Below are 10,308 nucleotides of genomic sequence, written 5' to 3' on the forward strand. Positions count from 1 at the left end.
GGTAGGAACACAGTTGATTAAATTACAAGTTCAAACCTGTGTAGAAATAATGTCAATATTGTTTTTAAATGGATTTTCTCTTTCATGACATGGATCTGATAAGATGTAATGCTAAAGGGTTTAATTTTCCTTATAAACTCTATTAAAACATATTCCCAGAAAAAAAGGTCAATAGCTTTCCATAATTCTATCATTTCATTCACTAAATGCTTTCCCAATTATTTGTTTTATAAGCTACTGTGTGAGAGGTCAGCAGAGAAAATGTAAATTGAAACTAGGCTAGCATAATCATTTGGTTACACATTTCAATGTACAGTATGTGCCTAAAACCTATTTTTCATATTACACACTGACACAATTATCATTCCATAAATCAGTCTCAAACAGGGAGGCGTTCAGATATCATACAATTAGGATTAACAGCTCTCTGCTTAGCAAACAAAAAATATATATGTAAATATGCTCATAACCACATACCTATTGGGTTGAAGTGCATATTATGGCAAACTTTGCTACAGATCCAAAGAAAATCAATATGTTCTCCATTGTGCCCTTGCACAATAAACATTTAATGACAAATAAAGCTTGAGGCCACAACGACCTTTAAAAAGGTTTGTGGGACTCAAATGTTGGACTTGTCAATAAATACTTAAATGTCAAACTGTCAACTGGCCTCACTCGAAAGGACACGTGTTTTATCCCCTTGTTACGTTTCCAAGAGCATTATCAAATTATCCATTCGAATAATAAAAAAAAAACATTACATGATACACCCCTAAAGCTTTTGATTGGCTTTTGAAAAGAAAGGAAGCTATGATTGGAGGTTATTTTGCCTCAGAGGAGTGGTTTTCAAACATCAAACCTAGTCACATATAAATGTGGCAGCAAGGCTTAGTACTCTTGGTCATCTATCCAGGTGAAATTGCTGTGAAATCATGGCGAAGCACTGGAGTTTCACCTGTTTAGTGGCACTAGCCTTGCTAGGATGCTCAGTTAGAACCCAAGCTCAAGAAAAAGCTCAGAACTCGCAAGACCCTTCACCACGGATGGTAAAAGGCGCCTCACCACCTCAAAATCCACAACGACAAGATCCACCACCACCATGGATCCCTCAAAATCCACAACGACAAGATCCACCACCACCATGGATCCCTCAAAATACACAACGACAAGATCCACCACCACCATGGATCCCTCAAAATACACAACGACAAGATCCACCACCACCACCATGGATCCCTCAAAATACACAACAACAAGTTCCACTACCACCATGGAGTTTTCAGCATGATAATGCGCCGCAGGTTCAACAAACTCCACAGCGAAGGTTTCATAAAACAAATGCTTCTTTACAATATGATCAGAAAACGCAGGTGCCACAGACACCTTACAAACCAAGTGTGGTAAAGCAGCCTGCAGCACAGAGTTGTGTCGTTGCAGAAAACGTGAGAATCCCATGTGGAAGTTCTGATATCTCTGCCGCTGGATGTGAAGATATAAACTGCTGCTTTGATGGACGACAGTGTTACTATGGAAAGGCAGGTGAGCATTCTAAACGGCTGTCATGTTTGGACATAAATGGTTGATCCAAAAAAAAAGTGTTTAATCTTTCTGTTTTTGTTTTTATAAACAACTTTGATCCATACCTGTTTTTGTGCCACCAGTGACTGTCCAGTGCACCAAGGATGCCCAGTTCATCGTGGTTGTGGCCAAAGATGCCACTCTGCCCAACATTAACCTCGAGTCAATCTCACTGTTGGGACAAGGGCAAGGCTGTACACATGTTGATTCTAATTCAGACTTTGCCATCTACAACTTTCCTGTTTCTACCTGTGGCTCTGTTGTTATGGTAAGCCTGCTTTTCTCTACTTTTCAGCTAATACAGATAGTTTTCAAACACTGTTATCCTATTTTTTTTTACTGTGAATAGGAAGAACCTGGTGTTATAATCTATGAGAACAGGATGTCTTCCTCATTTGAAGTGGGAGTTGGGGATCGTGGAGCCATTACCAGGGACAGCTACTATGAGTAGGTGGTACTTATTTCAATACGTTTTTAGTGTCAAAATAAAAGATCTGACCAAGCAAAGTAATGCCAGTTTTCTCTTTTAGATTGCTTTTCCAGTGCAGGTACATCGGTACTTCTGTTGAGACTTTGGTTATAGAAGTATTAGATCTTGTTGCCCCTCCCGTACCAGTCGCTGCCCTGGGACCCATCAGTGTACACCTGAGGTTGGCTAATGGCGAATGCAATACAAAGGGTTGTAATGAAGGTAAGTGTGTGCAGCCTGTTTGTAGATCATTTTATGTTACTGGCTGTCATACTAACCTGTCTCTGCTCTCACAGTGGATGTGGCCTATACATCATTTTACACGGACACAGACTATCCTGTGACCAAAGTACTGAGGGACCCTGTGTATGTGGAGGTTCAACTCCTGGAAAAAACGGATCCCAACCTCGTCCTGACTCTTGGTCGCTGTTGGACAACTACAAGCCCCTACCCTCACAGTCTGCCTCAGTGGAACATTCTGATAGACGGGTAACTAAAACACCAATTTACACCTTGTTTACCATGCTGTTCGTCTGTCTACTCATTGAGAAAACTGAATATAATCTTATGAATACCATAGTCCGATCGATACTAACAGAATTTTGAAGGCAACATTGAAAGACATTTCTTAATATTGTACATTTTAGAGTTGAGAAATAAATGTGTCAGTGCTCTCTGGTCAACAACACACTATATGTTTCTCAACAACTTCAAAAATATATTTGGATTTTCCATCCTGCAATTACTTTTTGGCCAACAAAATGTTGCTGATAGCTTATATCACCAGGCTCAAATGACTGGCGTCTTTATTGTATTTAATTTCACTGTTGCTTCTTGATATCATTTTTCTTTCCTCCAGGTGTCCATACAGGGATGATCGCTACCTGTCCGAACTGGTTCCGGTCGGGCCGTCATCTGGTCTACAGTCTCCAAGTCACTTCAGGCGTTTCATTTTCAAAATGTTTACCTTTGTCAACCCTAATTCAATGAAACCCCTGAGTGAACAGGTAATTGTTAAATCTAGTTTTTACTGCTGCAACTATTTATTTTTGTATTGCTCTGCCAATGCTATTTTTCTTGTTCAGGTGTTCATTCACTGCAGCACAGCCGTGTGCACTAGTGGAGCGGGTCGCTCCTGTGAACCATCATGCTTCAGAAAAAGTAAGAGATGAATGTATAACCTGCAGAACTCATGTGAAATATGTATTGTATTCTGACATTGTTTTTATGTCTGTGTGTAGGGAGAGACGTTCGGGCTGCGGACAAGAGCAAGGCTCAGTCAAAGGTCGTGGTTTCTGTTGGACCAGTGATCATGGGCGCCCCTCAGCAGTAAACAGCACAGCTTCAAGCTCGCGAATCTGCCTGAAAACATTTATTAAAAGATTTGAAACATAAACACTGTTTAGTTTTTATTGGTGTGAAATGAAAATGACTGATAAATCAAGAGTATAGAGTTTCGAAGGGATAATTGGATTTCTAAAGATTGTAGTCACAGTTGTATAAATAAATATTAGCTTTAATCAGGCCCGGCTCCAGGATGAAATGACTGAGGGGGCTGTTAAAAAATCAGAGGGGGCGATTTTTTTTTCACAACAATGAAAAATACTGGCAATATAATTATTTGACACACCAAGCTTTTTTCCTTCTCACTGCTCTACAATCTCTTTGCTTCTTTTATTCCGGGTTTACCCCTCTCATTCTGTTATTTTCCTCTGATCTTTAATAATAGATAGTGCAGATTATTAGATGGCTGCACTTTGGTTAACAGACTAACATTGATTTCCTCAATTTATAAATTGACAGGCTCTGTAATTATACCATCACCTTTTCTCCTCTATCCCTGAACTCGTTTTCCTATCAGATTTACTTACTATCTACTCTATATCAGGATTAAAGAAAAATTATTTTCAGGATTGAATGTTCAAACCAAGCCATTTCATAAGAAAGTGACTAATGTATAAACCAAATGAAATATTGGATAAAATACTACACCAAATGGACAGACACAGATACAAAATTAAAATAAAGTCCCCTGGTTTGTCTCTAGAGTCTAACTGCCATATGTTTATATAATACATAGGCCAAATAACATATTATTATTATTATTATAGTAAAAGGGCTCGCTTTGGCAAAATCCTGATCCATACAGGCTTTGCAGCCCTAAATAATAACAAGTAACCATCATGTGTGGTGCTATCTGTAGTTGTCTGTCTTATTTTTTGTTGATTTCATATTGTTTTCACAGAGCTGTGCAAATGAATTTCCCCCTGGGGACAATAAATCTAATCTAAACTAATTTAATATTCAATCCCGTAATTGAGAACATAAATTCGTAATTGACCTTGTTTAAAGCACTTTTGTTACTATGGATTTAGTTGACACTACTAGCCGAGTTTCTTTTGTCCAATATCTCGCGGGGGGGTACATTAATCTGTTGGTTGCTCACCTTTGAAGCTGTAATTAGATCATTTTGTCAGTTTCTTTTTTTAAATTATTATTCAAATCAATTATCAAAATGAATTGAAATGTTGAGCTGCTCTCAGTACTGTGTCTGTGTCATTGGCCAGCAGACATACCCATTACACTCAAGACATTTTGTGTAATCATTTCATCTAAACATTTTGGGATAAAGATGCATCTTGTGAGAGGTCATATCCTTATTTTTATGTTCAAGGTGTGATACAGTATTTGAAGGGTTAGTATTTCTGACATAGCATTTAGCAATTGTACTCCATTAAAACAAATTGTAGTTCAGCATTTAAAATAAACACATTGTAGGAAATGCAGCATCACAAATATGTAATCAAGTCTGCACGTTTTAATTAATCTCATACTACATATCCATAATCCTGACTCCCACTGCCCTTTCGTTCAACGGAAATCTATACTTTTTTAGGCTAGACGAGTGAGTAGTAAGAAGACCACTACAGAACAAAGTATTTGTTTACTCCGACAGTAGCGTTCACTTAAAGGTACTCTTGTGGCCAAGGAGGCAACAACTCTTGTCTTGTCCTCTTTATGTAGAATTCAATACCGGAAACAGGGTTGGACTTGGTCCGTATTTACCAAATACCAAATGTACCAAAACAATACACATATTTTGAATGAACTGGTGAAGACCTGATTTATGAATACACATTTTGATTATTGATGATGACCTTAAAATACTCTTAAAACAGCTATTTTCTCAATGAAAAAAAGGAAAATCACCAGGTATTGACAGCACTTCAATTTGATTTTATATTAATTTTGGGATCATTTAAAAATAAAACTTTTCAAATTTAAACAACCAAATATCTCACATTTATAATATGCAGAATCAATTCATAAAACATATTATTTTTAATGTTTCACATTTTTAGAAAGTCTAGGGAGATTGAAAATGGGTTTCTTATAGCATCAGTCAAGCTGTTTGGTTTTGTAAAGAAATCAATAGCCCTGTAGTTATTAACAGTGTCGGACAAGGTAATCCTATTCACTCTTTTTACTTTTTCTGGTTGAACAGTTATCCCTCAAGTATTGGACATGATCAAGATATTTAAAGGATTTCTATAAAAGGGACAGAACTTCTCAGCAGATGATAAAGTATTCCCCTAAAAGATCAAGATCAGTTGCTGAAAGCTATACCACATGATGTTGGATAGTTTGATTACCTTCAGGTCTGACGCTCAAATTATCTTAAAGCGAGTTATTGCCAAAACATTATGAAAACAAGTTTAACATTTCCTGTGCAAAAAATAGATGAAGCTGTAGCTGGTAATGTTAATAAAAAATACCTTTTTCTCATATTTGCTGAAACCGTCGAGCCCAAATGACATTTAGCTGTTCCTTTTAGCTGCAAAATGATAAGAATTTGTGACCCGGCTACCAGTTTAGTCACATCGAAGCACCAACTCCAGCAGCTATCTTTTTCCTATTGTTAGGACGCATTGTGCATTTTTGAATGGCATATTACAGAAAGAGGTAATTTACCAAAAAGTTATTTTTTATTTTGTACAAATTAAATGTACTATTACAGGTTTGTCATCTTATAAATGTAATTGAAATTTAATATTTGCCATCAGATTGCATCAACAGTAAGCACAGCGAGGATAAGCATTATGGAGCACTATTGCTCGGATAGAGAACTAATGCTTTGGTACAGTGGGAGAGATATATGTCATTATGAAGCATCTGTACCAAAAGTAACTATCAAAATGTACAGGCGGTCAAAAAAGTGTCATATACAAAATTGTATTTATTGATAGTCCCAGTAAATCAATTAACACTACGACAAAATAAGGTTCACTGCAATCAAAATACTCTGACTGTTATATTCTCACACAATATTTATCGTAATAAATCAGATTCTGTATCAAAAGTATGAGTTGCCTTTCACTGAGGGGAGAAAATAACCATCTGAGGGCAAGTTGAATTCAGAGGAACATTTTACCAGTGAAATATCCACAGTCCACTGTCTTCAGCAGATGGTTTAGATATTATACTGAACTGTACTTTTCAATGACATCTTTGATCGGAAATATTTGTTCATTTGTGCAAGCTGAACAAAGGCATTTTAAATCATCGATCAATGATTGTCTTGCAAGTGAAATGTAGGTGCATTTACCCTCCGAGCTTATTTTTCCTCTGGTCTCCGCTGATTAACTTTTTGTTGAATACAACATTTTGCAGTGAGAACAGTGTTGTTGCTTATTATCAAAAATGAAACATGGACCTTTTATTAGAACATTTCAGGCACTGGTGATAATAGTGTGTTTCCTTTAACAACAGAGCAGGAGAGTCTTTGTAAGTTCTTGTTTTGTGGGTCCTAGTCACATAATTATATGAATTGTCACCAACAATCACATGAAAAAACTAAATAAAGAATACGATCCCTCACCTACAATGTGCACACTATACTTTTGAGTCTTCTGTTGCTCTTTTCCTGCTCATGAATGCTAACACAGGCGACAACACAGTGCGAGCCATAACACCTCAGCTGTGTAGGTTCACTCCTCTCTCCATCAGTCAGACTTGTCCTTCTTTTTGCCTCCTCCTATAGGAACTTTGCTGACCACAGCAGAGCCGACTGCGGTCACTCCTCCAGCTACAGCATACACCCCTCCTTTAACAAGCCCAACTCCCATCCCAGGCAGAGAGGCTACAGAGCAGACGGTGGTCTTGGTGAGGTCCAGACCCTTTCCTCCTATCCAGGCCACACCGCCCACTGTCGCTCCTAAAGCTCCCTTTGTGGCCCCGTACAAGCCGCCTGCCAACCGGCTGAACATGCCCGGCTGCGTCTGTGGATGGCCCTTGTTGTTGTCGTCATCTGCTTTAAAACAACAAAAGCAACATTAGTTCAATACGTCACTGCTAAATAAGTAGAAGGACATAAATGCTCTGAACCAGTGCTGCAGCTTGTGTTTCTTTAGATTAAAAATTAACCAGACAATTCTTTTCTAAATGAATCTCTTGATTGTTTGGTCTTCTAACAATAAAAAGCATCACTTATTTTATTTAATCATTTTATTTATTAGGATCCCCATATCTTTAGCTGAAGCAGCAGCTATACTTCCCTGGGTTTACAACACACACAATATGTTATACAAGACAGTACAGTACGTACTTTAAAGATAGACTGTATCCAATTACATTTGTCTTTGTCCTACACAGAAGGTGTAACCAGAAAAAGGTTAAGGTTTAACATAAAATATATATTTTTTAAATACTTTGATTATAAAAATATTTAGTTTTTTTCCTGCCGATCAACTAAGAAATTCTCTAAAATCGACATCACTTTCTTTTTTCACAGTTTTGTTAAGCCCTTACATTTCATTTAATGTTAACTGTATACACAGCTCAAATTGAACTTTACTACATAGTGCATTCTTTTGAACATGCACACAGCGACTTACACACTTGTGAAATCAGACATAATGCATCAAAACACAAGTACAAGTGTAGTTTTACAAACTAGGCTCCTCCAACAATGCAACTTACTATATTTGGTAACCTATTGAATCTGCAGATATTTATTTGACCAATGGCAGATTCCTTCAGAAACACCCAATCACTATGTGAAATCCAAGGTCTGTATTTCCACATTGTCCCATAACTTCTTAAAGAACATGATCTAAATCAGATTTGGGTCAACAACAGAAATGTGTCACTGTTAAAGTACTTTTGCAATTAAACTTACCTGTAGCTACTGTCTCATCGTTGAGGTATGCAGGCATGTCCTCAGGCACCTGCTCCGCCTGACTCATCTCTCTGGTAAAAAACACATGACAGAATTACCAACAGAGACAAGTACCTGGGTTGACAGAGCTATACAATGTAGAGAACTATAAGAAGGAGATTCAGTGTAATATGAAATCATTGTCCTTTTAAGTTATTTCCGTTAGATCCGTGCTTGTTGTTGCATTACATCTTTGTTAAGCGGACAACAGCAGGAACAAACCTTTTTCTTTTTCCCTTAATATCTGCACCTTGGAGTTTTGAACACAAAGATGAATTATTTGTTGTAACTGGGACACGTATGTGCTCCTTTAACTTTTGATTGTGCCAAGGTGACACCCTCTTTATGTAATTAAAAGCTGCTAGACAAAATGTATATATATGCAACAGTCTTCACAGAAAGACTTACATTGAGTAAATAGTTAGAAATGGGGCTGTTATGTGTGGAGCTTGCTTTGAGTGTGCTGCTCCTAAAACAAGGCCGACCTGTTCACAGTCAACCACAGAGCTGCACACAGGTTTAAAAAAAAGAACCAATATTGAAGTAGTCTTCTCTACTTGGAAGACAGTAGTAAACACATAACATAAAGAATGAACAAAATATGAATAGCTTACATATAATTAACTGAAGTCTTTGGAGTTTGTTTATGTTTTGTGTATTTTTTTTAATGACAAATATATAGTTTTTATACATTTTATGATCATGTATAGATATATTTATATTTTCTTTATTCATGTACATTGTGTCTTTATTCAGTTTTACTTTGAGCATGAATACAAACAAACTAAAGACAGTTACATGACTATCACCATATCCATGAAGTAGAATTATCACACAAATTGCTACCTAGGTAGCACATCAATTAGGCCTAGCTTTCCACATAGCTGTCATTTGATTTTAGACCAGTGTTCTCTGTTATTTTATTTTTGCTCTTCAGCAGTCAATCGTGCCTTGCTGTGAAGTTATGAAAGCTGCTCAGACGAAAACAGCTATAGCGTTTATCAAGTTAAAATGAACAAATAAACGCTTTTGGCAGCTGTGGTGTTGACAATTAACTGATGGATATACAACATCATTACATCATCAAATCATATAAGGTCCATATCTAAATATATTAATAAGAGTAGTTGTGTAAAGGCCTGAAGTAAAACTTGTGCTACGTTTCGTTAGCTAACCAGCAGCGTTTGTTTCGTGGCAGAGACAGCGTTTGCTATCGTTACAGGCAGGTTAAACACGGATACTTGCTAAAAGTTGCCACATTTCTGCACAATATACATTCTTAATAAATGTAGCCGTCTCACTTTTAAAGACAGAAATTAGTGGACTTGTAATTAAAACACAAAACCAACGGTATATGGTTGTTTTGACTTTAGTCGCCATAATTAGCCTATTTGCACAGTCTTCTAGCTGAGACATCCAGACACGTCACCCGAAACACAACACATTACTTAAACGGTGTTTCCCATCTTTAATCGATCGACTTTTACACGTATTTCCTCCTCGTGTATGTCCCTTTTACATCAATGGTCGAGGGAGATTACTTTGAGGCTGTTTTGTGAGATAATATGGCTAAATGTTGTTGTTGTTCTGCAGATGGCTGACTCTCATTACACAAACTGAACCACAAACTAGCCAGCGACTGTTTAGCACTTACCTCGCTTGGTAAGGTTATCACAATGATCCAATGTCCTGTGCGGGATTTAAAACTAAATGCGCAGGAAATAATGTTCAGGTTCCTCGGCCTTTAATGTTGCTGATGGTTAAACGGACCTGTGTTGTCTGTCTGACTGTCTATTTTGTTTGGAGGAGGACCACAGTCTCCACCCATAAAAACACAGAGGTACACTCTGTCCGCAGGATGGAGCTGCAGATGCTGCACGCATGCAACTAAAAGTAGTTATTATCTGGATAACATATTCAAATGTGTATTATTTGTATCCGCAAATACAGGCAATTTTATTATTTTAATTAAGAAATGGCTGTTCATGTGTTGGTGTGGTGATAATTAGAAAACAACTGGTTGAGTACCACGTTGTGAAAG

At 37.3% G+C, this 10,308-nt stretch overlaps 2 protein-coding genes across 3 annotated transcripts; one reads left to right on the forward strand and one right to left on the reverse strand.

Annotated features, from left to right (window-relative positions):
* Window positions 1-908: 908 nt before the first annotated feature.
* Window positions 909-3,446, forward strand: LOC117491456 (zona pellucida sperm-binding protein 4-like). Its single transcript, XM_034141447.1, has 8 exons — window positions 909-1,542; window positions 1,665-1,849; window positions 1,931-2,028; window positions 2,112-2,272; window positions 2,347-2,539; window positions 2,910-3,057; window positions 3,136-3,211; window positions 3,292-3,446. Exons 1-8 carry the CDS (start codon window positions 936-938, stop codon window positions 3,381-3,383), a joined length of 1,560 nt encoding a protein of 519 aa, XP_033997338.1. The 5' UTR covers window positions 909-935; the 3' UTR covers window positions 3,384-3,446.
* Window positions 3,447-6,101: 2,655 nt separating this feature from the next.
* tmem263 (transmembrane protein 263) lies at window positions 6,102-10,084 on the reverse strand. 2 transcript variants are annotated; one of them, XM_034141449.1, is made up of 3 exons: window positions 9,922-10,084; window positions 8,229-8,299; window positions 6,102-7,358 (listed from the first exon to the last, which is right to left on the reverse strand). In XM_034141449.1, the coding sequence occupies exons 2-3, from the start codon at window positions 8,293-8,295 to the stop codon at window positions 7,054-7,056; spliced, it is 372 nt and encodes a 123-aa protein (XP_033997340.1). In that variant the 5' UTR covers window positions 8,296-8,299; window positions 9,922-10,084; the 3' UTR covers window positions 6,102-7,053. The 2 variants fall into 2 exon arrangements, with proteins under 2 accessions (XP_033997340.1, XP_033997339.1); XM_034141448.1 differs by having other exon boundaries at window positions 6,102-7,361; window positions 9,922-10,081.
* Between the last annotated feature and the right edge of the window lie 224 nt (window positions 10,085-10,308).

The sequence above is a fragment of the Trematomus bernacchii genome, unplaced genomic scaffold (genome assembly GCF_902827165.1).
Source record: "Trematomus bernacchii unplaced genomic scaffold, fTreBer1.1, whole genome shotgun sequence".
Classification (NCBI taxonomy): domain Eukaryota; kingdom Metazoa; phylum Chordata; class Actinopteri; order Perciformes; family Nototheniidae; genus Trematomus; species Trematomus bernacchii.

Coding starts and splice junctions, on each gene's coding strand:
- LOC117491456 (XM_034141447.1), top strand. CDS start 936: ATGGCGAAGCACTGGAGTTTCACCTGTTTAGTGGCACTAGCCTTGCTA. Junction 2,029..2,111: donor ACCAGGGACAGCTACTATGA/GTAGGTGGTACT, acceptor TTTCTCTTTTAG/ATTGCTTTTCCAGTGCAGGT. Junction 2,540..2,909: donor TGGAACATTCTGATAGACGG/GTAACTAAAACA, acceptor TCTTTCCTCCAG/GTGTCCATACAGGGATGATC.
- tmem263 (XM_034141448.1), bottom strand. CDS start 8,295: ATGAGTCAGGCGGAGCAGGTGCCTGAGGACATGCCTGCATACCTCAAC. Junction 7,362..8,228: donor CGATGAGACAGTAGCTACAG/GTAAGTTTAATT, acceptor GTTGTTTTAAAG/CAGATGACGACAACAACAAG.